Here is a 27,994-nt window from a genome sequence, read left to right on the forward strand (position 1 = left end):
AAAGGACAGATGTTGCGAGCAGACTGACAATGACGACGGTGACAGCACAGGAGTGTGGAGGGCCTGGGATCAGGGGTCTTGGCTGGAGACCTGCTTGGAGTAGGTTTCCTGCAGGTACTTCTTAAAAGCTGTGGGGTTCTTCCAGAGCTCAGCGGCGTGTGTGTTCAGAGGGCTTTCGATGTTGGGCTCTCCTAGCAGGCTCTGGATGGACAGCAGAATGGTTCTGACGTCATAGAGCGCAGACCACTTGTCCTTCAGGATGTCCAGGCAGATGTTGCCCTGGGTGTCCACGTTGGGGTGGTAGCAGGGTGTGAGAAACTTGACCGTGGGGGCGTTGTAAGGGTAGCCACTGGGGAACTCCAGGGAGAGCTTATATCTGAGGTCTTCGTACACTGTGCCAGCTGCCCCGTGGATGGTCCCGATCCATTTGAAGAGGTTGTCTGACTCAGGGAAGGCAGAAATACCCTTGTCACCGGACATCTGTGGGAGACAGCACTGGCTGGGTTGCACAGTTCCCCTCTGGGCAGGGCAAAGCCCCTCCCTGATCTCATCACACTGGGGCTAAGGGAGAGGCTGGCTAGAGGGCACACGGCAGGCTGAGGGAGCGCTGGTGCCCGTTAGGAATTCAGGTATCCAGTGTGGGCTTGGACGGGCTCGCTGGAGTGCTAGTGTCTTCATCGATTCCCAGGATTGAAAAGAGAAAATGAGTGTCCAGCGTCTTATCTGTCCCTTAAAGTCATTATAAGAATAGAAAGCAGAGATGTAGGTGGAAGCCTTAGCCAAATGCAGATGCTTTCATGGCTGACGTTGGGCTGTCACCCCATACCCTCATTTGCAAAGTGCAAGAGGAACATAGATAAGAAGCTGCTGGGGTCCTTGTGGGATCCCTGGCTACATTAAAGTGTGTAAAAATAATTGGCAAATCTATAAATAGTGCTGAACAAAGAAACAAAGAGGCAGTGTTGGGACCCTGAGGCCACAGAGAGCAGTGTTTTGTTCTGTTTAGAGAAAGACCCCCCTTGGGTGGGGACATTGGAGAACTCAGTCTTTGAATAGACATTTTAGAATAGGCATTCTTTTGGTGAAACTAATTGGAAACAGGCCCTCTCTTCTCCTTTCAACTCACCAACGAAAAAGGGGCACATATTCTGGGGGACCAATTAGGAACAGGCACGCTGGTGGGCAGACCAATGAAGACCAAGTCACCCTTCCACCCGCAAATACCCCGTTAGGGATTCACTGGAGACACCCCGCAAGCCCAGATTGTTTTTGACCATCCGTGCCCCCTTCCCTGAGGGTCCCCTTGTGCAACTTGGTAAGGGGCATCCCTGCCTGGCCCTCACAGAGCTTCCAATCCTCCAGATCAGCTACAGTGCAGGTTCTTGGTTAAGGAAAGACCAGGCAGAGACAAAGCTGTTTGTTCAAGCAATACCCTGCCATGAGCTTGGGGCAGGGAGATTCTGAAGTAGAGTGGGAGAGAGTTACCACATTTAGCAAATAAAAAATACAGGACCTTCTTTTAGACTTGTATATCAGGTCAATGTGTGCAATACATGGAGAATTCAGATACTAAAAATATATATATCATTGTTAACCTGAAATTCAAGTTGAGCTGTGCACCTCTATTTTATCTGTCAACTGTGCAGTTTGAATGTATGTATGTATGTATTCTGTGTGTGTGTGGTATTTGTGTGAAGGTTGTAGATATGACAAGGCATACTGTGGCCTTGACCGGTAGGTGGACAGTCTGCTTTGGGGGCGGGAGCTCTGAGGGATGTCAAGCATTAGGGACACTGTGGGCCAAGGAGGAGTCAAAGCTAGGCTTGCCAATTCCTTCCCTATAGACAGAGCATCTCCACCCCTGTCTCCCAGCACATTCTACAAAGTCTCCCTTCCAGCTACTGTGAAGATGGAAGGCAGGGCTCTTTGGAGAGCTGAGTGGCTGGCAGGAGATGGGTTTGGCCACTGGAAAACTGATCCTGTATCTTGTGCATCTCAGCTAGTACCCCTGTATGTTTGAAAATTGACTGTCTCTGCCTTCCTATTGTGTCCTGGGTTGATTTCTGATATCCAGTGCTTGCCACCCTCTATCCCATGTTTGCCTGCAACCATCTCTAGGCATCATGTAGACTTGGAAGTCCTTACAAAACAGGGCGGCCTGCACCCACACAGTGCCATTGGCTTCAATGGAGCCTTAGCATAGCATGGCCCCATTTCCTGGGGAAGAGAGCCTATTTCTGTGGTTAGAACTTAGGTAGCAAGAGCCTCTGGCTCGCTTCTATTCTGAAGATTGTTCTTTCATCCCAGAGTACAAATTCTGTGATCTTCAAAATCCAGGTGACTACAAAGCCTCACTATGCAGTGTGCTTTCACTTTGCGGGACACACTGAACCAGAATGCTTTAGATGGTCGTGGGGCGGGTGGGTAGCAGCAGGGCGACAAGGACTGCTTGCCCTGTGTGCACTGGGAGGTTCGGAGAGAGATCTAAGGAGGAAAGGAAGATGAGAAAGGCAGGGCAGTTCATTAGAAAGAGGCTCAGCCCACAGTGAGGAATCAGGAGAGGTATCCCACACAGGGGCAGAGTCCCAAGGGCTTGGGCTGTCCACCATTGCCTTTCTAGTCCATAACCAGGTAGTTGGATGGGAAATGGAGCAGCGGAGACTAGAACCAGCACCCATTTGGGATGCTGACGCCCCTGTTGGAGGATTAGTTTGCTATGCCATCACACTGCCCCCTAAATAAATCTTAAAAAAAAAAAAAGAAAGAAAAGAAAAAGAGAAGAAATGCAGAAAATCCATTTTTAAAAATCGGATTCCCATGCTGTACTCCAGACTGCCTAAGGCATTAACTCATCAATACCAGCGTGCAAGAGGGTGGCTCTGGGTTTTCCCTCTGTCTCACGGTCTTCCCTCCCTCTGCTGGGCAGTTTCTGACCCATTTAGGCTAATGTTTCTTTCTAGTCCTCTTCAAAAAGAGCTGCTTCCTGTTCCTAGCTCTGTCTGCACCGGTGCTTGGCTCAGGTCATCAGTGCCTCCAGCCTTCCCAGAGCAGACAGGACCCAGGCCCAATGTCAAGGCCTGGACATGATGCCTGCCCAGGGGCAGTCCAGGCACTGCCTGTCCTGGACCCATCCTCTTTCTCTAAGAAAAAGTAACAGCAAGAGCCTTAAATCAGGCAGGATGTGTGAGTCTGAATAAGGGTCGCCTGGGCCTCAGTTTCTCTCTCATTATGAGGAACAATCCCCTTTGTCTCTGCCCCTTCTTCCTCCCCAGGAAATGTGCAAAGCACAAAGTAGATTTTTATCAAGGAATTCTGAGCTGTGTAGAAAAGAATCCATGCTCACAAGACAATTAACGACAACAACAAAAAATATTTAAATGACTAAGTAAAGTCACAGCAGAAGAATTAATGAGGATGTGAGCTTAGTTAAAGAGGAGATTTTCCCCAGAGCTGTGAGGACTTGAGCATCATCGTTTCCATCTGTTACTGACAGTAGCCTCTGCATCTTTAGCTATGATTCAAGTCTAGAAATCCTGACTTTCCAGCAATCATCCCTGCCTCTTCAAGTGAAACTTTCTTCAGCAAACACAGGTATGTCTCCTCAGCCTGGGCCACACTCATTGCTACACATCCCATCCTCCTCTCTCTGTGTACCCACGTACACACTGACCTGGAGTCAGATGGGAGTCAAATCTTGCCTTTTTAACACTGTATGGCCTTTGCAAGCTAACTTAGCCTGAGTTTGGCCAACTTAAAATGGGAGAGAGTGCCTTTTATTTTTTTTAAGATTTATTTATTTGCATTTGAAAGACGGATTTTAAGAAAAGATTGATTTGGTTTTGTTGGAAAGTCAGATTTACAGAGAGAGGGAAGACAAAGATCTTTCTTGTGCTGGTTTACTCCCCAAGTAGTCACAATGGCTGGAACTCAGCTGATCCAAAGCCGACCTGAAGCCAGGAGCTTCTTCCAGTCTCCCTTATGGGTAGAGGGTCCCAAGGCTTTGGGCCATCCTCAACTGCTTTCCCAGGCTACAAGCAGGGAACTGGATAGGAAGTGGGGAGCCGGAATATGAACAGGCACTCATATGGTATCCCAGATGTACAAAGTGAGGACTTTAGCCACTAGACTACTACATTGGGTCCTAAAGGCAGATTTTTTAAAAAGATTTATTTTTATTGGAAAGGCAGATATACAGAGAGAAAGAGAGACAGAGAGAAATATCTTCTATCCACTGGTTCACTCAAAATGGCTGCAATGACTGGAACTGAGCTGATCCAAAAACAGAAGCCAGGCGCTTCTACTGAATCTCCCATGTGGGTGCGGGGTCCAAGGCTTTAAGCCATCCTCTACTGCTTTCCCAGGCCACATGCAAGGAGCTGGATGGGAAGTGGAGCAGCCGCAACACAAACATGTGCCCATATGGGATCCCAGTATGTGCAAGGCAAGGATTTAGCCACTGAGCCATCATTCTGGGCCCTGAAAGGCAAATTTTACAGAGAGCAGACAGAGAGAGTCTTCCATCTGCTGGTCACTCTTACATGGCCACAATGGAGCTGAGCCGATCCAAAGCTAGGAACCGGGGGAGGCGGGGAGCTTCTTCCGTGTCCCCCATAGGGATGCAGGGGTCCAAGGAGCTGAGCCTTCCTCTGCTGCTTTCCCGGCCATAAGCAGAGAGTTGGATTGGAAGTGGAGCAGCTGGGACTAGAACTGACACCCATTTGGGATGCTGGTGCTAGCAGATAGATAATTAGTCCTTTGAGCCACTGCACCAGCCCTTCTTGCTTTTTCTATTACTCTGTGTGCTACGGGGAGAGAGCTAGAACATTTATGTCTTGAACCCTGTGAGGTGCTGGACATCAGACACATGTGCTAGCTTCCACTCACATTCTCTGTACAGGTTCGTAATGAGTATGCTCACACGCAGACAACACCTCCAAGCCTGCCCCAGGACAGCTGCACCTCCACCTCCTCACCAGGTAATGTTCTCAGGCTCAGCTTCCATCCCGCTCAGCATTCATCACAGTTTAGAAAAGCACCAACCTCTTTTAGTTTGTTTTCTACTCACACCAGGGCCCAGGGGACTTGCAAGGAGCACAATAAAAGCCTGGCTAGTCTGGCACTGTGCCTCACTTCCCTTGTACATAAAGGCTGTCTAATTACCGGGCATCTGGCCTACAAGGCTGGGCCAAGACCTGTTCTGCAGCTGCTGCTTTGCTTAAAAGACCTGCTCACAGGAAAGTGTCTGCTTCCTTTCCACCCCAAACAGGAAGCGCCTGACACTGTCTGGAGAACAGGGATAGCCTGGTTATTTGCAGGGAGCCCTCCGCTGTGGCGCTGCAGCCTTGGAATGATCGTCCTGGGAAGGCTGCTCTCTAGGAAGGCCGCGGGAACAGGGTGCCAGAGACACCTCCCTTGGGGAGGGGATGGAGCGGTGACACGGCTACAACTGCCTGTGGCACTTGGCACAAAGCGGCTGTCATTGCAGCTGTCATTCTTTCAACAAACACTCACCAAACACTCTGTGCCTCCAGGGAGACACAGGAAAGTCCTAGATAAAGTCTTTGAGCTTAGGAAGTTTACAGGCAAGCCAGAAAGACTGCACCAAACTTCTCATTTATTTATTCACATGTAAAATCATGACATACAATTTTTTTTCCTTTGGTTTTTGTTTTTGTTTTAGATGCGTGTGTTTGGGACACTAAGTTAGGCACTGGCGTTTCAGAGAGGAATTCTGCAACCCATTCAGAGAACCATTCAGCAAGGTATACAAGCCTGAAACTATTTGGTATAACACTGAGTTCCATGGGATTTCAAGGGGCTGGTGTTGTCGTGTGCAGGTCAAGCTGCTGCTTTGTGGTGCTGGCGTCCCAAATCAGAGTATCCATCTGAGTCCCTGCTCATCACTTCTGATCCAGCTCGCTAATCCACCTGGGAAGGCAGCGGCAGGTGCTTGACATCCACATGGGAGACCATGATGGAATTCCTGGATCCTGGCTTCAGCTGTCCCACCAAGTCTTGGCTCTTGTGGGCAACTGGGGAGCAAACAGCAAATGAAAAATTCATTTCTCTTTCTCTCCCCACTTCTCCCTTACTCTGTTTTTCAAATGAATAAATAAATGAATCTTAAAAAAAAAAAAGACGTGGACCTGGAGCAGTGGCCTAATGGCTAAAGTTTTCGCCTTGCACGCGCCAGGATCCCATATGGGTGCCGGTTCATGTCCTAGCACCCTGCTTCCCATCCAGCTCCCTGCTAGTGGCCTGGGAAAGCAGTTGAGGATGGCCCAAAGTCTTGGGACCCTGCACCCGTGTGTGAGACCTGGAATAGGCTCCTGGCTCCTGGCTTTGAATTGGCTCAGCACTGGTCATTGCAATCGTTTAGGGAGTGAATCAGTGGACAGATCTTCCTCTCTGTGTCTCTTCCTCTCTGTATATGTGCTTTTCCAATAAAAATAAATAAATCTTAAAAAAAAAAAAGCTACTATCAGCCAGATTTTATTCTGATCTGAGTGCTAATTTCTCCCAGTACCCTACTGCATCCTGTGAGCCACTGTATTCACAAAGCAGCCACCTGAGTTGTCCTAGCAGAACCGGTCAGGTCCTGTTAAGCCTGTCTGCTCAGATGGCTCCCTCTATTGGCTTCCCTTCTCACTGGAAGTGTGTTCACACCCTACACCATTGGCAGAGGAATACTGCTGAACTCTCCCTTTCTTTCTCTCTTTCTTCTCCTACCAGATCTCCCATGGGCCCATTGTAGCTGGAAGTTACCACTTGAAGTGGAAACAGCGGCAAGAGTCAGTGCCCTTTGACCAGGGGAATGGGTCAAGGGCACACAGGCCTAACACCAAGGCCTTCGCATGTGCTGTAACTCATGGGTCAGTTGCAGACTGCGCAGACTGTGGCCAGGATGGTGGACACCACAGGGAGGGAGGATCTCAACAGTCTGAAGAACCATCAGGTGAAGATTTAAGTTTGTAAAATCTCTAGGCAAAAGCCTGGTAGACAGGAGAGCACAGATGATGTGTGATAGACATGGCCCCAGGCAAAGAGGCCAGAGAGTGTGAGCTGCAGACCTGGGGAGAGTTCTCTGTTGCAAGTGGGAGACCAGGGCCACTGTGAACGAACGGTGCGTTTGGTCTAAGAGGTCTGTGTTCTGGTTGTGTGTCTAATTGGCTGTGTGAACCTGGTGAACAATTTCACCTTCCTGAGCTTCCATGTCCCCATCTGACAGGAGAGACACCATCGCATAGGCCTGCCGGAATGCTTCACAGTCCCCCGCTGCTTTCATTTCATGTCCAGACCCCACACAGGCTCACGGAGGCTCCTCAGGATGTGGCTTCTGCCTTCTTTCACTACACTTCTCACTGTTACCCCTGCAACTGCACAGGCCAACTGGACTGAACCACCTTTGATTCCTAAAACTGTGTTCTCTCTCAGTCTTAGCAAAGACAGTGGACGTGCTAGTTCCGGGATGCCCCCACAGGTAACTGCTGTCCTCATTTCAGAGTTCAGTTTAAGAGGCACGACCTGCAGAAAACCCTCCTTCTTCCTCGGTGTTTCCTTTTTTTTTTTTTTTTTTTTTTTTTAAGATTTATTTATTTTTATTGCAAAGTCAGATATACAGAGAGGAGAGACAGAGAGGAAGATCTACCATCCGATGATTCACTCCCCAAGTGACTGCAACGGCCAGTGCTGCACCGATCCGAAGCCAGGAGCCAGGAGCCAGGAGCCAGGAACCTCTTCCAGGTCTCCCACACGGGTGCAGGGTCTCAAGGCTTTAGGCCATCCTTCACTGCCTTCCTAGGCCACAAGCAGGGAACAGGATGGGAAATGGAGCTGTCAGGATTAGAATTGGCGCCCTGTGGAATCTCAGCACGTTCAAGGTGAGGACTTTAGCCACTAGGCCACAGCGCTGGGCCCTGTTTTGGGTATTTACAGAGTGGATCAGCAGTTGGAAGATCTCTCCCTCTGAGTGTGTGTGTGTATGTGTGTGTGTGTGTGTGTGTGTGTGTGTGTGTGTGTGTGTGTATGTCTGTCTGCTTTTCAAATAAATAAATCCTAAGGAGAGGGGCATGGAAGAAGAGCCTATAAGATCCCCTTACCCCGCTCTAGCCCAAATCTGTCCTGCCATTGCCATGCGCCTCGTCTCCCCCAGGCTGCCTTCCCCAGTAAATACATGCTTGATGGATAAATGCTTTTTAGTCATGGTAAACTTTTATTCCTTTGTTCTTGCTTGTTTGAACTTGTCTAGAGGTGTCTATGACCCTCTCCGACTAGAATTGAGCACACAGTTAATGAGGTAATGAGGAAAAAGGACTTCATGTCTTTTTTTCTGACCTGAAGGCGTTAATTCTGAGCTTACCCCTCTACGCATGTCTGAGTCGGCTCCTCCTTGTTTCCTGTGAATAACATCACCTTTTGGCCATTTGGACAAGCAAAGAACACAGCAGCAGGCTCCTTCCCTGTGCTGGTCACTCCCATCAAATTAATCACCAGCTCTTGTCCCACCTGCTCCCAAGGTGGCTCTGGGATCCCTTCATTCACCTTCATCTGCACAGCTATCCAAACCCAGGGCACTGTGATCGCTCAGCAGAATTCTTTGCACTGGTCACCTCATTGGTCTCCCTGCTTTTAGGCATCCCTTGTCTCTTAAGTACTCTTTATCCTGCAGCTGAAAAATACAAATGTGACCTTCTTCTTCTTGTTTCTTTTACATTATTTATTTGAAAGGCAGAGCAATAAAGAGGTGGGGAGAGAGAAAGAAGGAAGTCTTCCATTTGCTGGTTCAGTCCCCAAATGGCTACAGCAGCTTACCGTGGGCCAGGCTAAAGCCAGGAGCTGGGAAACCCCATTCAGGTTTCCCATGTGGGTGGCAGGAACACAAACACTAGAACCAGCATCTGTGGCTTCCTACGCACATTAGCAGAAAGCTGGATTGGAAATGGAGGAATCAGGATTTCAGTTGGCACTCAGAAGGAACTATGGACATCCCAAGCCAATCTGCTATACCTCCTCTGCCCTTAAACCCCTCTGCTTAAAAAGTTTCTTGGGCCCAGTGCAGTGGCCTAGTGACTAATGTCCTCCCCTTGCATGTGTTAGTATCCCATATGGGTGCCAGTCTTGTCCCAGCTGCTCCACTTCCCATACAGCTCCCTGCTTGTGGCCTGGGAAAGCAGTCAAGGACGGCCCAAAGCCTTGGGACCCTGCACACATGGGAGACCTGGAAGAGGCTCCTGGCTTCAGGCCGGCTCAGCTCTGGCCCCTGTGGCACTTTGGGGAATGAATCAGTGAATGGAAGATCATTCTCTCTGTATATCTGACCTTCCAACAAAAACAAAAACAAAAGCCGGAATGAGTGGGAAATTGGGTGGGGCTTCTCCCTCAATATCCCACTTTACCTCAGATACATGAAGGAAACAATGTGGAAATAATAGTTTTACCCACTTTCCTATAGCTCTTGAACCTTTTTACCCTAATTAACTATGTAAAGATTGTAAAAAATATAAACAAAAACAAAAGCCAGTACCAAGGGGCTGGTGCTGTGGTTTAACAGGCTAATCCTTCACTCGCCTGTGCAGGTATCCCATGAGGGCTTCTCCACTTTTGATCTAGCTCCTTGTTTATGGATGGGAAAGCCATGGAGGATGGCTCAAGTGTTTGGGCTCCTGCATCCATGTGGGAGTCCTGGAAGAAGCTCCTGGCTCCCAGCTTTGCATCAGTTTGTCTCCAGCCCAGCTCTGGCCATTGTGGCCATTTGGGTAGTTAACTAGCAGATGGAAGATCTCTCTCTGTAAATCTGTCTTTCAAATAAAAAAAAAATCTTAAAAAAAAAGTGGTGAGTACTTCCCACTGTTTTCATGATAAATCCTAAATTCAACATTCTTTGCAAGCTTTCAAGGATTTTTCTCATGCTTTTCTGGCATCATGCCCTGTTACTCTTCCTTTGAGGGTGTAGATATTGACATTGAATTACTTGTTCTATAACCAGTGTGGAAAGCTCACCTTTAAGAAAAAAAAAAGATTTGTTTATTTTTATTGGCAAAGTAGTTTTATAGAGAGAAAGAGAGACAAAGAGAAGGATCTTCCATCCACTGGTCCACTCCAAGTGGCTGCAATGGCTAGAGCTGGACTGATCCGAAGCCAGAAGCCAAGAGCTTCTTCCAGGTCTCCTATGTGGGTGCGGGTTCCCAAGGCTTTGGGTCATCCTATACTACTTTCCCAGGAAGCTCTGATGGGAAGCGGAGCAGCTAGGATATGAACTGGCACCCATATGGGATCCAGGTGCATGCAAGGTGAGGATTTAGCCACAGAAGCATTGTGCCAAGGAAGCCTACTTGTTTTTTTTTCTGTTTTTTTTCTTTTTTCTTTTTTTTTTTTTTTTAAGATAGACATTTATTTGAAAAGCAATGATGGTGGCAGAGTGGGGGTCTCTAGCCACAGGTTCATTCCCCAACAGCTACAATGTTTGCCAGTCACTTTTTAAAAAAATATTTATTTATCTTTTTATTGCAAAGTTAGATATACAGAGAGAAGGAGAGATAGAGAGAAGGATCTTCCATCCGATGATCTTCCATCCCCAAGTGAGCGCATGGCCGATGCTATGCCGATCCGAAGCCAGGAACTTCTTCCGGGTCTCCCACGCGGGTGCAGGGTCCCAAGGCTTTGGGGCCGTCCTTGACTGCTTTCCCAGGTCACAAGCTGGGAGCTGGATGGGAAGTGGAGCAGCCAGGATTAGAACCAGCGCCCATGTGGGATCCCGGGGCATTCAAGGCGAGTACTTTAGCCGCTAGGCCATGCCGCTGGGCCCTGTCACTCGCTTTTTAAAATTTTATTGCTGATGATGTTTACATAGGGTTGAGGATTAGGGGAAAGTGGGTAAGACCATTGTTTGCACACCTTCTTTTTTCTTCTTCTTGTATCTGGAGGAAGTGGGGGGGGGGAGATAAGGGGAGAAGCTTCACCTAGCCTCCCAGCAACCTTAGTCCCTGGGGATGGGGAATGGTCACCTGCTGTCATCCCAGGGTCCCTGATATGGAGCATGTTCTGAGGATTCTGCTCAAGTGGTTTTGATACTTCTGAAAAGTTATGGATCTTGTCACTCCAAGGATGAGGAAATCCTTCTAAGGTCCATTGGCTGACATAATCCATCTTAGAGTCTCAATTCAGCCAGATATTTACTGTAAATGCTTGGCTGGGGTAGTTGATGAATTTGTTCTGCCCTCCTTCCTCTGCTATGGTACTAGATGTCCTATGCATGTTCCAGTAGACTGCCATATACTCCTGTGTATCTGGGAATGCCAACCACTGCTCCATCTAAGCCACTGAGAAGGCCCAGCTCTGATACACACACTCCATGGTCAGACCACAGATCCTGCGATGCTCCCCATGGTTGGAGTTCTGAGTCCAGCGATTCAGTTGGGGAGATCCCTAAAGAAACCTCCTTTGAAGTGATCCCAGACCTGATTCTTGTGTGCGCTTCCCAGAATAAGGATAGACTGTCACCCACATCAGCCTATGCACAAACTAATGGTTGTAATTTCTGGGTCAGTTTTGTGTCCAGCCCCATCTCTCATTTTAAACCAATGGATGCTGTGGCTCAGCATGACCTTGCTTACCACACACTTGGCCCTCACATTCAACAGTGGAATACGCAGCCTAGTTGGAGTGATCCTCACTAACTCCCCGCCCACCACCACCGAGGCCGGCCCCCATTCCCTGTTCCTGTGCTTGCAAGCATGTACAGCAGATTGGTCCAGTCTGTCTCACATCCCATTCAGCTCTCAAACACGTCAATGTGCATTGAAGCCCAGCTCAACCCAACTGACTCTACTATCCAGCCCACATTCATGCTGGTGGGTGCCACTCTGTCTAGCCAGGCCTTCCCCAAGCCCTGGTTCTCATATTCACCAGTGAAAGCTGCAATCCATCAGAGAGGTGCCCACAGTTTTCCTACTGAGTCTGCTCCCAGTCCCGGATCTTGCACTCTGCAGGTGTTTCTGCATGTCTAGCTTGACAGAATTTGCCTGCAGTCCCAGCACTTGCCAGCCAATGCTGTGGTAAAGCCCAATCAGCCCATACCCATTCTGCACCAGTGGGTACAGTCAGTTAGCTCAGCTTGGCAAGCCTACACCCCCAGCCCCCCAGCTGCCACCAGCCTGCTGTCCGCATTCCCGCAATGGGGCCAGGGCTCACCTCGGGAATCTCTGCTCATTTCTTCACTTGGTGATTTTTGTTCTCTAGGGCTAGGCTAGAATGTATTGCCCTCTGGGAAAATGTTCTTACCAGTCAACTGAGATTTCCCTTGGCTTTCTCCTGTAATAGAGCTAAGGCCCCTTCAGGCCACGCTACATTATGGCTGAACCTACATAAAATAGTGTTGATTTACTAGGGTTCAAATTCCATCCCGACCGTTAGCAAGCTCCAGGACCCTCAAGCAAGTGAATTTGGCCTTCTTCTTGGCAATGTGAGGAAAATATTTCATCAGTCTGGTTTAAGAATTAAATGAGATGATGTAAGGTGCCTTACAATTACGGTTAGCCCCTATGATAGTAATGGAAATCAGAGTGCGATTCCCCCACTCCATCCCTTGCTCAGGGTCAGGTTTGTGTGTGATTTCGTTTTCGTGCACATCTCTGCTTCTGGTGCCGCTTTGTTTTCTACTCCGCAAGGTAGTAATAATAAACCATGAGGTGATCAGGTACCAGCGCTCGTCACGACTTTCTGTCCCAGAGCTCCAGCTCGTCCACTCCGAACGCCCCCAGGTGGCCTGAGCTCTCCGCAGCAGAACCGGAGAGAACCAGGGCAAACCATTCGACATTTTAGACGAAGAGAGGCTTTTTCTAACCAAACGGTCTGAGTTTATGGGGCAGTTCCTCTTCTGCCTCATAACTTCGAATTCTGTCATAACAAGCAAGATGAGGAATCCCACGGCGACTAGGACGGCGTGAGTACGTTCAGCCTCCTCCCCCGTACTGTCGGTGGCATTTGGTACTTTCTCTTCTCAGTTCCCTCTCAATAATGGTACAGCCCACGGAGGGGGGATCAGAGAGGAGGTTAGGGCTCTGAGTCCGGCTGTGGTGCACGATCACCCCTCCGCCCTCGGAGGATGGTGCGGCCCGTCGCCCGCTGATTGGCTGCCGAGGCCCCGCAGTCGGCCTCAGCGCGCCGCGCCGCCCTCAGAACAGCTCCGGCCGCCGCGCCGCCTGGCTGTGGTAGTCCTTGTTCTCGGCGGGCTGTGGGGGCTCCGCGCCGCGGCCGTTAGTCATGTCGGGTAGGTGACTCCGTCAGCGAGCAGCGGCAGCGACGAGAAGGGGCCGGCGGGGTTGGCTCGCCTTCCCGCCCATCGGAGGGCCCGGGGGGAGAACCTTCGGCCCTGAGGGAGGCTTGGGGTGGGGGGGCGGGCGCGCCGCCGCCATGTTGGGCTGGAAGCACTCACGCTCCCAACGCTCTCTGGTTGCAAATCACGGCGGGAGCGGCACGGGTCCCCTGTCTTTTTGGCCGTGTCCTTGGAACCGGAGGAGACTTGTCGCTCCCGGGGAGGGTGTGTGTTGTGTGTGAGTTTGGGGGGCGGAGGCCTTGTACGCCATCCTAGGGGGCGGGAGGGGAGCCGAGATGAGAGCATTCGACTGAGAGGATCGGCGCTTCAGGTCCTCACGTCTTTCAGCGAGGCCTCGGGCCGCTCATCTCGTGCCTCAGTTTCCCCATCCGTGAAGTGGAGCTGGGCCTTCCTACCTCACCCGCCTGTCCGTCAGGTGGGGGGCCTGGACGCCCTGGGAAACCTTGCAGAGGACGTTGTCTCGCACGCCGCCTTCCTCGCCGCGAGGCCACCGGGGGTCTTGGCCTATCAGACCGCTTCCTTCTCGACGTGCTCCAGTTGTTTGCCCCCCGAAAGAGCTCGAAGGGAGCCCTGTGTCCTAGTGACAAGGTGCCTGGTGGTGCCCCGTCAAGCATGCAGGCCACATGCGTCCCCCGTTGTGTGGAGGAAGGAAGCCTTAGTGGTTCAGGACGGCCAGTTTGGATCCTGCTAAAGCAGAATTAAAAAGCCAAGAACGTGCAGGTCCTCTGGGTTTAGCCAACCAAGCCGGTGACACCAAGGGCTCCTCTTACTGGGAACCTGTTCCTTTTTTGTGGTTCAAAAGCAGCACATTGTCCCAAAACCATATGGTTGGGGTGCAGTATGCCTTCTGGCAAAGGCTGTGACCTTTTGGTTTAGGGTCAACCTATTGGTATCGAAGAAACAAACACAAAACCCTAGTGCTTCAGTCTTGTCGAAGATGAAGAGGTGTGACCGAAGTGAAGATTATGGTCTGAGAGGAATCTGAGTTAGCAAGACAGATTGGACAGGAAAGTAGTGTTTTTCTTAGGTTAATGTTGATATTTATTTATTTTATTTTTTTAAAGATTTATTTATTCATTGGAAAGTCAGATATACAAAGAGGAGGAGAGACAGAGATCTTCCGTCAGATGATTCTCTCCCCAAGTGACCACAATGGCCGATGCTATGCCAATCCAGAGCCGGGAACCAGGAACTTCTTCCGGGTCTCCCACACGGGTGCAGGGTCCCAAGGCTTTGGGCCGTCCTTGACTGCTTTCCCAGGCCACAAGCAGGGAGCTGGATGGGAAGTGGAGCAGCCGGGATTAGAACCGGCGCCCATGTGGGATCCTGGTGCGTTCAAGGCGAGGTCTTAAGCCCCTAGGCCACGCCGCTGGGCCCTAATGTTGATATTTAAAGGCTATAAACCACTTGCTTTTAATCTCTGTTTATTCCTCAGCAATGAGGAACTTCCTAAGTAGTCACCGATATCCCTTTCATCAGCTGCATAATTTGGGAGGAAGGCTGATAGAGCTCTCCAGGAACCCCAGGAGGATATAGAACCTTCCAGTAGTTTAAGAAGATGGACAGTTCTGCCCTCTTGAAGAAGTTGAAAGTGGATGTGTTGTTTGTTAACAACCTTAGCCTGTTCTGATTTTTTAGCACAAATAGTAGAAACAGTGGCTTGTTTTGCAGTACTAGGTGGTTTTAGGAGTTTGCCATTTATGAGATTCAGGCTCTGCATGTATTATAGAACGGATTCACTCATTTACCAATCTTTGACCTATGCCAGGTTTTTAATTGCTGCTTTGTAATTTGAGTTTTTTTGAAACAGGACATTGAACTTAATTTTCATGTATGAAATGAAGTATTTAGTGGATAATTGTTTCTAAACATTCAGTTAAAACTAGAATCTTAAGTAATGTGTTTATATAAAAATACCTTGACTTGCTCTTTGATGAATGCTTAATAAATTAACAGATTAAACCACCCCTAAACAATTAATGCCATCAATAAGTTACATCTTTTAAACATTCCAGGTTACATTTATACATTTATCAGTTTGACTCAACCATTCTGAATGTGTGTCAGGGAAGACTTATAAACCTAGTCAAATATAAGCATTTAAATTGTTGACAAATCAAAACCATAAATCTTACAAATCAGTCTGGCATTCAAATACAGTCTACAAAAGTGAATTATCTGATACCATATTACAATCACTGTAATAATGTGAATTTTAGATACTAAAAATTATAAAGTGAAGATTATTCTCATTTTGATCTGTTCACAAACTCCCAGGCACCTCCGTTCTTCCAATAACACCCTCCCCCCACCTCAAAAAAGGGCAAGCCCCTCCTGGCAACAAAGAAGTAGAAGTGTGCATAGTAGGCATGGCACTGAGCTTGTGGCTGTGCTGGAGAGGAGAGAGTCTCACCATGCAGAGGCTTGGATGTTCTGTCCATGTAACCATGGAAGGATGGAAGAGTCCTTGGCATTGAACCCTGGAGAGCCAAGGGATGGGAATGGAGAGACCCTAATAGCAACCCTGCACTTGAGAATTTGCAGTTTGTAGGACTGCTATCTCCGGGAAGGAATGAACTAGGAAAACGTCCTTGGAAGCCTGGAGGCGGAATGAAAGGAAAACTTAGCTGAGAATTTGTAACTTGGACAAGTGCTTCACGCAGTTCTGGTATTCATTTAGCCTCCAGGAAGCCTTAGGGCACATTGACATAAAAATTGTCTGTGCTATCCGGGTTCTTGGTAAAAAATAACCTTTTCTGGAGGGAATTTTACAGCCTAGACCACAAGTAGTATTAGAAAAAAGAAGCCTGATAAAAGCACTCACAGTGGAAAAAAACGCAGGACTTTGGGGAGCATTTCTCCTAAGTAAGTGTTAATGATAAACAGGATTAAGATCCTGGATGTGAGTTACATGTTTCCAGTGATTAGAAGTATGAAAGGTGGAAGCAACTGCAAGACCAAGATGTTACAAATAAGGACCACAAAGATTTTAGAACCAAGCGTAACTGTCAGAATTGGAAAAGGTGGCTAAGTTGAACAGCAATCCTAGCAGAGGAAATAATTATGGATAGGGTAGATGTGGACATGGTGTGTCTTCTAGAATCCAGTTAAATGGATAAACAGGTGAAAGTGAAAGCTTAAGAAGCATGGGCAATAGAGTGAGAAAGCCTAGCGCATCTAGTAGGTTGAGGAGAAAGTTGGGAATAATCAGTGGTTAATTCTCCAAAATGAACCTTTTGAATTAAGCACTTAGGTGCAAACATGAGGCTGACATGAAACTTCAGATTATGGAATACCAATAACCTAACAAAAAATAGGGAGCAATTTAAGATTGGTAGCAGTTCTGGAAAATGGAAAGCAATGAAATGATCCTCAGAATTTAGAAGAGTAGTTAACCTTGAATTTTCCACAAAGGTTGTCAGTTGGCAATGTGTCTTAAAAATACTGTGAATATCACTTGTAGGCCTTTGTTGAAAGAATAAAGGAAATTAGATCCAGTAGAGAAAAATGGTATGCAAAAAATTAGTTAGGAGACATGGTAAATGAAAAGCAAAGACTATAATATTGTAATAATTAGAGATTAAGAAATGAAATAAGATTATGGGTGAAGCTATTATTGGAATTGAAGTATTAAAGCTTTTAAATTCCAGTCGAGGGTAAAGATTTATTAAACTTTTAAAAATCTTATGTATGTATTTGAAGGGAAAAGACAGAAAAATCTTCCATCTGCAGATTTACTCTCCAAATATTCTCAAATGTCCAGAACTGTTAGGAGCCAAACCAGGAGCTTGAATTTCATTCCCGATTACCACATGGTTTCAGGACCCAAGCATTTGTGCTGCTTCCCAGGCAAGTTAGCAGGAAGTTGGATTGAAAGTGGAACAGTGAGGGATATGGGGTTCAGACATTGCAGTTTGCAGTGTAACTTCCTGTGCTACAGTGCTGGCAGCCGAAGATAATTTTTAACTTTTTGACCAAGACATGTTAAAAACTGAATATACTCAGGAAGAAAATTGAGTGTATGATAATTTAATAGAATAAACATTTTTGACTAAATTTTTTTTCAAAAATATTTACTTTTTAAAAAAATTACTTAAAAGAATTAGGGAGAGAGAGATCTTCTGTTCACTGGTTCAGTCCCCAAAATGGCTGCAACATCCCTAGGTGGGCTTGCTCCATTCCATTATGGGATACCAGTGTGCTGGGTGGGGAATTAGCTTGCTGTGGCATGGTACCAGCCCCAACTATAATTTCTTTTTTTTCTATAATTTAGAGTTTATTTATTTTTAAAGACTTTATTACAAAGTCAGATATACAGAGAGGAAAGAGAGACAGGAAGATCTTCCGTCTGATAATTCACTCCCCAAGTGACTGCAACGGCTGGTGCTGCACCGATCCAGAGCTGGGAGCCAGGAATCTCCTCCGGGTCTCCCACACGGGTGCAGGGTCCCAAGACTTTGAGCCATCCTCCACTGCTTTCCCAGGTCACTAGCAGGGAGCTGGATGGGAAGTGGAGCTGCTGGGATTAGAACCGGCACCCATATGGGGTCCTGGCGCGTGCAAGGCGAGGACTTTAGCCATTAGGCCACAGCGCCGGGCCCCCCAACTATAATTTCTAAAACGGGAGAAAAATGGAAAGAGACTAATAGAAAATTAAAAGGAAAATCATAGTAAAGATAGTAAAGAGTTTAAAAGTAAGAGGTTAGAGATAAATAAAATTCAATGGTAGCATTATAAAATACTGACTAAAAAATAGATTTTCACTTTGGGAAAATTGATCTAGATATATAGCTGTTCAAAAATAATACATCAGTCATAAGAACAAGAAATGTTGAAAGATGGAAAAATTACACACCAATGTTCCGATAATTATATAGTTACATTACCAACCAAAATAAACCTTGAACATTTTTAGTGTTTATGTGATGTTGAAGAGAAGTCATGAAGCTCTGTCTACTTCTATGTGCCTAAGAATGTAGCTGTAAAGTACAGAAGACAAAGCAATTTGTTTTAAACATTTGAGCCATTGTACCAGTCTTGAAAACGGCAGTTTAAGAAACTGCCAAATCTATAATCAAATGGGAAACTTAGAAACATACATTTGTAATTAGTAGATCAAACAACTAGTATAGATCTGAACAAACATTAGGAAGAATAGACTGTGCAGCCCAAGCTGTAAGGTTGTAGGCTGAACTTGAACCTGTGACACTGGCATCTCATCTGGCACCAGTTCAAGTCTGGCACTCTGCTTCTCATGCAGCTCCTTGCTTAGGATGTGGGTAAGCAGTGGAGAATGGCTTAAGTCCTTTGGCCCCTGCACCCACTGGCTTCAGTTTGCCCGGCTCTGGCTGTTGAGGCCATTTGGGGAGTGAACCAGCAGATGGAAGATCCTATATAATTCTGGCTTTCAAATTAAAATAACAAACAAGCCAGATAGACTGATGGTTAACAGTCCTACAATGAATGAGCATAATGTTAGGGAATTTGCTCAAAATTTAGAAAATATGTAATTCTTTTCAAGCAAATGGTGTATAGTACTAGGGAGAAAAACAAAACAAATCCTAACTGAGAGTGATAATAGAAAATACTTTTCTTGGCTTCAGTGGATTGTTGTTAGGACAAATTAAAAACCCAAAGTATATATACTTGGAATTTTGAAAAGCACTTTTGAGTAATCTGTGGGTCCAGGCACAAGGTTCACATATCCAACTGATTATCGAAACAGTTTGAAATATCTTAACATCTACAAGCTGGTTTTCTCTCATTACAAAATATTTGTGCATGTGCTAGTTTTCTAGGGACCAGATTTGCTAGTTCATATGCTTACTGGTGCTTTGGAGTTGGAAAGCCAGCAAAGGAAATCAAGTTTACAATTTCAAAAGGCTGAACTGACTGGTTGAAAGTTAGAAATTTTAGTATTTTTATATTCGAGATTCAGTGGCATAATCTATGGTGTTACCTAGATAACATCCAAAGTTTTGCTTATGGATAAAAGGAAGGAAACTGGGATAGGCTTCACTGTCACTGGAGAGCATGTGTTTGTTCCTGGGGATATGCATTATGAGATGTTTTATACTTAGCATCCCCCTAATCTTTTTCAGTTTCTTATTTGCTGTTTGATAGATGTATCTAGTTAGAGTCTATATCCTCTCCCCATTTTTTTATTTGGTTGTTAATTACAATGCTGTTCCTTTTATTATCATAGGCATGGCAATGATGTATAATTCCTTTTCCATTTTCAAGTTGTTGCATGCCCATCGTATTCATAGGAGTAGGTTGTGTCTCGTTTAATATATATTTTATATATTTTTAAAGACTTAATTATTTTTATCGGAAAGGCAGATTTACAGAGACAAGAGACAGAATCATCTTCCGTCTACTGTTTCACTCTCCAGGTGGCCAGAGCTGAGCTGATCAGAAGTCAGGAGTCTGGAGCTTCCTTTGGGTCTTCCACAAGGGTGCAGGGTCCCAAGGCTTTGTGCTGTTCTCTGCTGCTTTCCCAGGCCGCAGACAGGGAGCTGTAAGGAAAGTAGAGCAGCCAGGACATGAGCTGGCGCCCATATGGGATCCTGATGTGTGCTAGGTGAGAATTTAGCCACCGAGCCATAACACTGGACCCTCTTTTTTTTTTTTTTAAGATTTATTTTTATTACACAGTCAGATATACAGAGGGGAAGAGAGACAGAGAAGATCTTGTGTCCAATGATTCACTCCCCAAGTGAGCACAACGGCTGGTGCTGCGCCGATCCAAAGCTGGGAACCAGGAATCTCTTCCGGGTCTCCCATGAGGGTGCAGGGTCCCAAGGCCTTGGGCCATCCTCAACTACTTTCCCAGGCTACAAGCAGGGAGCTGGATGGGAAGTGGAGCAGCCAGGATTAGAACCGGCGCCCATAAGGGATCCCGGCGTGTTCAAAGTGAGGACTTTAGCTGCTAGGCCACCGCACCAGGCCCTGGGTTCTCTTTTAATACATTTAAAGTCAGGGATTTTTTTTTCTTTAAAATACTTATTTTTATATGAAAAGCAGATTTAAAGAGAGAAGGAAAGGTCTTCCATCCTCTGGTTCACTCCCCAAATGGTCACAACAGCTGGAGCTGAGCCAATCCGAAGCCAGAGCTTCTTCCTGGTCTCCCACATGGGTGCCAGGGCCCAGAAGTACTTGGGTCATCCTCCACTGCTTTCCCAGGATGCAAACCAGTGCCAGTATGGGATGCTGGTGCTTGTAGGTGATTAGCCAGTTGAGTTATCACTCTGGTCCCCTTAAAGAAAAAAAATGTGTCCAATCTGATTAGACATCATTACTGTAGGAAAGTGGTGTTTTTGATGTTACCCATTTATACAACCAGTGGTAATGTTTTCATACTGTAGATTTGTATAGATTGAGAAAGTTACCGATTTCATTTGATTTTTGGTGAGTGAGAAATGTTAGCAGCCAGCAGTGATTTTATTTCATATTGGGTGAAGTTGGGCCTAATGGTCAGCAATTTGAGACTTGGCTATATTTTATAATTTCATATGAAGTTGCTTTTATCACAGGCAAACTTAGGTCATAGGCTTGACTCGAGTAGAAGCTCAAGAGAGCCGCCTCAGATTTTTCTGAAGTGACTGATGTTTTGAAATACTGAAGGAAACTCATAGTTGAAATTTTTTTTTCATGTTTTAATTCGTGTTTTCACTGGTTTTTATTGCTAAGATAAAAGATCGAAGCAGGTACAATTGCTGCTGTAGCAGTTGGCCGAGTCTCTGAAAGCTTGGTAAAGTCAGAGTTGAACAACTAACTGCACTGCCTTTAGGAAGACTTAAAACTTAGTGTTGATGCTGACACCTGTAGCATAAAAATATAGAGGAGTAGTAATAAGGGGTCTTCAAAAAGTTAAAGAAAATGTGTTTGGTGGAAATGAAGCATGGATTTGAATTTTTTTTAAACATCAGAATAAACTTACATTTTAAATCCATCTTGCCATGAATTTTAAAATAGATTTGTAGAAAATGGGTTTGGCATGATATATAACCAAACATAGTCATGGGAATTTTTCTTGCCGTTTTTCCTGCTTTTTTCACTTGCTTTTTTTTTTTTGGAGATATTTTTATTGTAAAGGTTGTTTTATATTTATAGTAAGAAAGGCAGAAAGATTTTCCATCAACAGGTTCACCCACCAAGTGTCTGCAACAACTGGAGCTGAGCTGATTGAAGCCACGAGCTTCTTCCTGGACTTCCACAGGGGGTTGCAGTGTTCAGGGCTTTGAGCCGTCCTCGACTGCTTTCCCCGGCCACAACCAAGGAGCTGATGGAAGTGTAGCAGCTGGGATATCAACCAGTGCTCATGTGATCACGGTGGTTGCAAAGTGAGGATTTCGGCACTAGGCTATTGCACCAGGACCTAGTTTTGTTTGTTTTGTTTTTGTTTATTTGTTTTTTAAAGATTTATTTATTTTTATTGGAAAGGTGGATATAGAGAGAGGAGGAAAGATAAGAGAGGAAGATGTTCCTTCTAATGGTTCATTCCCGAAGTGACTGCAATGGCTAGAGCTGAGCCAGTCTGAAGCCAGGAGTTTCTTCCAGGCCTGCCACGCAGGTGCCGGGTCCCAAAGCTTTGGGCTGTCCTCCACTGCATTTTCAGGCCACAAGCAGGGAGCTGGAAGGGAAGCGGGGCTGCTGGGATTAGAACCAGTGCCCATATGGGATCCCGGTGCGTTCAAGGCGAGAACTTTAGCCTCTGTGCTATCGTGCTGGGTCCTGTTTTTGTTTTTTACAGATTCATTTTTATTGGAAAGACAGATCATATTTATGGAGAGGACAGACAGGAAAAAAGATCTTTCATTTGCTGGTTCACTCCCCCATTTGCCACAGTGACCAGAACTGAGCCTATCTGAAGCCAGGAACCAGGAGGTTTTTATGTCTCTTAGGCAGCTGCAGGGTCCCAAGGTTTTGGGCCATTCTTGCCTGCATTCCCATGCCGCAGGCAGGGAGCTGGAGGGGAAGTGAAGCAGTTGGGACAGGAACAGGCACACATGGGATCCTGGCCGATGCAAGGTGAGGATGGAGCCACTAGGCTAGACTATCGTGCTAGTGCCATTAGCACACATTTGTAAGTAGTTTTCAAAGATGTAGTTTTTGTAAAAAGCAAATACAATTTGTACAGACTTCTCCTTGCATAGTGTTTATCTTCCAGTTTTTCTGACTGCAGTTAGTTTTTGAGATTTCTTGTTGCATTTTATCTATAAAACCTGAAGTCAATCTTTAAAGCAAGTATAATTTTAAATAAGATTTAAAATTCTTTTTATGTGTTTTAGATTCTGGAAGTTACGGTCAGTCTGGGGGTGAGCAGCAAAGGTAAAGTATACATTTTAATAACATGGGAAGATGACAAAAGTAACGAGAAAAAGATGAATTTAGTCAGGGTTATCTCTTGAGACTTGGGGTTAGGTGCCATAAAATCATTACATACTGGCTTCTCACAGGGTGAAGAGAGTCAGCCTGTGTAAATGTGTGTTTAAAACATTTTCTTGTTTAAAAGTCAGTCTGCCATTAAATACAAAATCTTAGAGATGGAAATAAATCTACATATTGTAAATATTTCTTTAGGCAGTTTCTTAATAAATTTAAAGATAATTAAATGATTACAGGTTCTATCAGAAAAAAAACTTTCTGCTGGTATACCTTATGTTAATATTTTTTCATGGCAGATTTTCCTTTTTTTTTTTTAAGGAGAGTGTGTATTTTTTAAAGATTTATTTATTTATTGGAAAGTCAGATATACAGAGAGGAGGAGTGACAGAGAGGAAGGTCTTCCGTCTGATGATTCATTCCCCAAGTGAGCACAATGGCCGATGCTATGCCGATCTGAAGCCAGGAGCCAGGAACTTCTTCCAAGTCTCCCACACAGGTGCAGGGTCCCAAGGCTTTGGGCCGTCCTTGACTGCTTTCCCAGGCCACAAGCAGAGAGCTGGATGGGAAGTGGAGCAGCTGGGATTAGAAATGGCGCCCATGTGGGATCCTGGTGCGTTCAAGGCGAGGACTTTAGCCACTAGGCCACGCCGCTGGGCCCGGCAGATTTTCTTGAAACACCATAATAGAAATGTTTAAAATTTTTTCTTTTTTTTTTTGTGTGTGTGTGTTTAACATTTTTTAGAGGTTTTTTTCCATGCTCACAACAGAAAGTTTATTATTGTGAGTGCATGCATGCAGGAGATGTCTTTACTGGAATTAGAACCTTCATATCATAAATGTTTGTGACTCAGATTAGCATCTCAAGTACCTTGTCATCAAATTTAGGCTCCTGAAAATAAAAAGATTGTAATATACTAGTTTATATCTTGTATTGTTTTTTCCAGTGGAATTTTTTTTTTAAGGTAAGAGGTTAGCACTTGACAGCTCTGAAGAAATAAAAAAATTTTGTGAATTTTTTTAAGATATTGGAAATACATATAGTCAGTGTTTTGTTAGTGTTTACATGCTATAAAATCAAGCTCAAGCAATAGGAAGGTGATAAAAGTGTTTACTTAGAAAGTCAATTTACTTTTATTTTTATTTTTATTTTTATTTTCATTTTATTGGAAATTAGATATACAGAGAGGAGGAGGGATAGAGAGGAAGCTCTTCCATCCGCTGATTCACTCCCCAAGTGGCTGCAATGGCCAGAGATGAACCAATGCAAAGCCAGGAGCCAGGAGCCTTCTCTGGGTTTCCCACGTGGGCATAGGGTCCCAAGGCTTTGGGCCATCCTCGCCTGAGAAAGTCAATTTTTATAAAAGGTTTATTTATTTTTATTTGAAAGTCAGGTTTACAGAGAAGAAGAGACAGAAAGATTTTGCATTTGCTCGCTTATTCCCCAAATGGCCGCAAAGGTCAGAGTTGAGCCAATCTGAAGCCAGGACCTTCTTCTCCGTCTCCTTTGTAGGTGTAGGGTCCCAAGGCTTTGACCATCCTTGACTGTTTTCTCCGGCCACAAGCTTGGAGCTAGAAGGAAAGTGGAGCAGCTGGGGACCAGCACATGCAAGGCAAGGACTTAAGCCATGCTGCTGTGCTGGCCCAGGGTATTGTTGAGATTTGCTGCTTGTAAAGCCCTAATTGGCTGTGAAGGAATGTACTTGATGTAAATGTTGAAAAATTGGATCTTGGCTTTATACTTGATTAAATAAATAGTTGTGGAATAAAACTAGTATGTTCTTTTAAATAAAAAAGATTTATTTAAAAAGGGAGAGAGGCAGAAAGAGGTATCTTTTGTCTGGTGGTTTATTTCTCAAATGTGCACTGGTCTGGGGTGGTCCTGGTGGTACTAGTAACAGTGGTCAAAGCCTGGAGCTTTATCTAGATCTCCTAAGTGGGCATGGGGGCCCAATACTTGGGCATCCTGTGCTGCTCCCAGGAATATCTGCAGGGATCTGGAGAGAGGTTAATCTGGGATTTGAACCAGCAGCCGTAATGGGATGCTGATGCTTCAGGCCACAACTTTTAATCCATTGCGCCACAGTGCCAGCCGTGGTATCTTTTTAAATTCCCATTTTATTATTCTAAAGTATAACTTTGTTGGATTTTTTTTCTAATTTTTTTTTAAGGTTTATTTATTTGAAAAGCAGAGTTTACAGGAAGGTGGGCAGGGGATGTTGACAAGGGCAGGCTGCTATTTTACCTGCGATGCCAGCATCCTAAGTGAGTTTAGTTTTAGTTCCAGCTGCTCCACTTCCTGCCCATCTTCATGCTGATTTACTTGGGAAAGCAGCCAATGATGATTCAACTGCTTGGGCTCTTGCACCCACATGGGAGAATCAGAAGAAGCTCCTGGCTCCCAGCTCAGGACTGGCTCTACTCTGGCCATAGTAGCCATTTGGGGAGTCAACCAACAGGTGAAATATTTTTTTCTCCTTCTTTCTCTCTGTAACTCTTTCAAGTAAAATAAACAATAAAGTAACTTTTTGAGAGAGAAAAGAGAGCATGAGCTGTTGTGCAGTGGCCAGTGGCCAGAGCTGGCTGACCCACATCAGGGAATCAGGAGCGGCCAGAGCTGGGCTGACCCACAGCAGAGAATCGAGAGCTTCTTCTGGGTCTCCCACAGGTCTCCCACATGAGTGCAGGGATGCAAGAAGCTGGGCCATCACCTGCTGCTTTCCCAGGCATGTATCAGGGAGCTGGATCAGGTGTAGAGCGCCTGACACCTGAGCTGCTGCTATGGGATGCTGGTATCACAGAAGGAGCTTTACCCACTATGCCACAATGCTTGCCCTATTTTGGATGTTTTGGGTTTTCTAACTGTTGCAGTTTTGTTGGTGGGAGACAGTCAACGCCAACCAGGTGGTTATTTGTTTGACATTCAAGGTATCTGAGAGTAACTTAGTCTTTTTTTTTTTTTTGAATGTTTATTTGAAAGGCAGAGTTACAGCGAAGGGAGACAGACGTGGGGAGAGAGAAATGGAGAGAAATTGAGATTAAGAACTAAGTAGCTACAATGACTAGTTCAGGCAAAACCAGGAGCCTGGAATTCCATCTGGGTCTCCTATGTGGGTTTAAAGACCCAAGTACTTGGGCCATCTTCCACTGCTTTCCCAGCAAATTAACAGAGAGCTGGGCTGAAAGTGTAATAGCTGGCATTTGAATTTGCTCACATGGGATGGATGCCAGCATCACAGGTGGTGGCGTGATTCTCTCTGCCATGATGCTGATCCCTATTTATGTCTTTAACAATTTTGGTTATCATCTTTCAGTTTAAACTCTTAAGAGAGAGGCAGGCTGACAGTTGCTCAGAAAAGAAGCTTATATTTGAGATTAAAAAGTTGAAAATAAAGACTATTTTTCATATAAGCTTTTAAGTTCTAGCACATCTCTTTCAAGTGTTATGTTTTTCTTTTACAGTTATTCTTCCTATGGAAATCAAAGCAACCAGGGCTATGGACAAACACCACAAGTAGGTTGAAATGTAAATTGTCTGTTCTTCATAGTTATTTTTATCTTAAATAAATGATGAAGCATGAATATTTATGTAATTTTCAGAGCTATTCTGGCTATGGTCAAACAACTGACTCCTCATATGGACAAAGCTATGGCGGTTACTCCAGTTACGGACAAAGCCAATCAGGTTGGATCGGTTTGTTAAATTTGCTATTTTAAAAATTTAAAAGTCAGAGCATTCACTAAATGGTTTACTCATCCAATCTTTAGGTTATTCACAGTCCTACGGTGGTTATGAGAATCAAAAGCAGAGCTCATATGGCCAACAGTCATATAATAATCAGGGACAACAAAACACGGAATCATCAGGAGGGTAAGGAAATAGTAAAGGTAATGAGATTTTTGTGGGCAGTGGAAGTGACACTGCAAATTAAGCAGATTTGTTACCCAAACCTTAGACCTAAACATCTGTTTAGGAAAATTTTAATAGAGGCTAGATTTCACAATTTTGTGTTGTAGAGAATGTGGAAATAGTATTAGCATTTAGTTCTTAGAGTGTTATCCATTAAAAATGTTGTTTAGCTATACTCTGTATGAGTTAATCTAAGAAAAACTTGGACCTCTGCTTTATCTCTTAGGTGAAATAAAACTGACCTATGCAGTGAGATTGCTTGATGTTATTTTTTTTCTAAATATGTATAAGTATATATATTTATTTATTTTAAAGAATGCTGTCAAGTGTTTTCAACTATTCTAGAATCACTCAAGTCAACTGTGGGGTTTTTCTTTTTTTTTTTTTTTTTTTGAATGATTTTACTGTTTATTTATATTGGAAAGGCTGATTTACAGAGAGGAGAAAGATATTTTTTCCATTGGTTCACTTCCCAAATGGCCACAATGGCCTGAGCTGAGCCGATCCAAAGCCAGAAGCCTCTTCCAGGTCTCCCCCATAGGTGCAGGATCCCAAGGCTTTGGGCTGTCCTCCATTGGTTTCCCAGGCCACAAGCAGGGAGCTGGGTGGAGAGTGGAGCGGTTGAGAAATGAAATGGTGCCCATGTGGGATGCTGTTGCTTGAAGGTGGAGGGTTAGCTTGTTGAGCCAAGGTGCCACCGTCTATCTTTTTATTTATATCTACATTTTTAGAATTTTAATTTGCATTTTTAAAATGCTTTTGCATTCCTTAATTGAGAATCAGCCAGCATGAGAATGTATTAGTGATTATCCCTGTTTTATAGTGGTAAAGAAAAGGCTCAGATTATGTAGCCTGTGAAGTTACACAGTTAAAAAATTGAGGCAGAACCTGAGGTCTCTAGTAGTCCGCCTTTGAGGTGAAGTAAGTTATTCTGAATGAAGTTCATTTAAAAGAATTGGAAATATTTGAGGTCAAATTATCGATTTAACAGTTTGAATATGCTTTGAAAAGTGGAATTTAATGTAAGGAATAACAACTAGAAGTAATGTTACATTAGAGGAATAACCTTTCAACACCTCTTGTTGGTTTTAGATTTGATGAGAATCCTTTAATGCTAGTTTTGGGATCATGAGATTTTAATATAGTCCAAAGAGAAAAGTTAGGTTTCTTTTGATAATCCATTTTATTTTTGTGTGTGTACATTTTCAGGACAGTAACAGATGGACAGGCAGATCAACCTTCCATTCTCTGGTTCAGGAGGGATAGGTCTGGCCAAAGCTGAGAACCTGTGATTCCCACCCTGGTCTCCAGTGAGCTTGGCAAGAACTCATGTACTTGGGCCTTCATGTGCCACCTTCCCAGGC

At 45.1% G+C, this 27,994-nt stretch overlaps 2 protein-coding genes across 6 annotated transcripts in view; one reads left to right on the top strand and one right to left on the bottom strand.

The window, feature by feature from the left end:
* On the bottom strand, nt 1-624 carry LOC121169922 (ubiquitin-conjugating enzyme E2 C-like). The gene has a single exon (XM_041000767.1). It carries the CDS (start codon nt 478-480, stop codon nt 70-72), a length of 411 nt encoding a protein of 136 aa, XP_040856701.1. The 5' UTR covers nt 481-624; the 3' UTR covers nt 1-69.
* Nucleotides 625-13,170: 12,546 nt separating this feature from the next.
* TAF15 (TATA-box binding protein associated factor 15) overlaps nt 13,171-27,994 on the top strand; it is a 36,131-nt gene continuing 21,307 nt past the window's right edge. For 4 of the 5 annotated variants that reach the window (XM_041001865.1, XM_041001868.1, XM_041001869.1 and 1 more), the window contains exons 1-5: nt 13,171-13,267; nt 22,627-22,666; nt 26,183-26,234; nt 26,321-26,405; nt 26,489-26,591. In XM_041001865.1, the coding sequence (XP_040857799.1) occupies nt 13,261-13,267; nt 22,627-22,666; nt 26,183-26,234; nt 26,321-26,405; nt 26,489-26,591 (287 nt within the window). In that variant the 5' untranslated portion in view covers nt 13,171-13,260. The remainder of the gene's footprint in view (nt 13,268-22,626; nt 22,667-26,182; nt 26,235-26,320; nt 26,406-26,488; nt 26,592-27,994) is intronic. The other variant, XM_041001866.1, reaches the window with a different exon arrangement.

This window comes from Ochotona curzoniae, unplaced genomic scaffold, assembly GCF_017591425.1.
Source record: "Ochotona curzoniae isolate NIBS_2020 unplaced genomic scaffold, NIBS_Ocur_1.0 scaffold_2453, whole genome shotgun sequence".
Lineage (NCBI taxonomy): Eukaryota > Metazoa > Chordata > Mammalia > Lagomorpha > Ochotonidae > Ochotona > Ochotona curzoniae.

Excerpts from the sequence above, each read along its gene's own strand:
- LOC121169922 (XM_041000767.1), bottom strand. The coding sequence starts at position 480 with ATGTCCGGTGACAAGGGTATTTCTGCCTTCCCTGAGTCAGACAACCTC.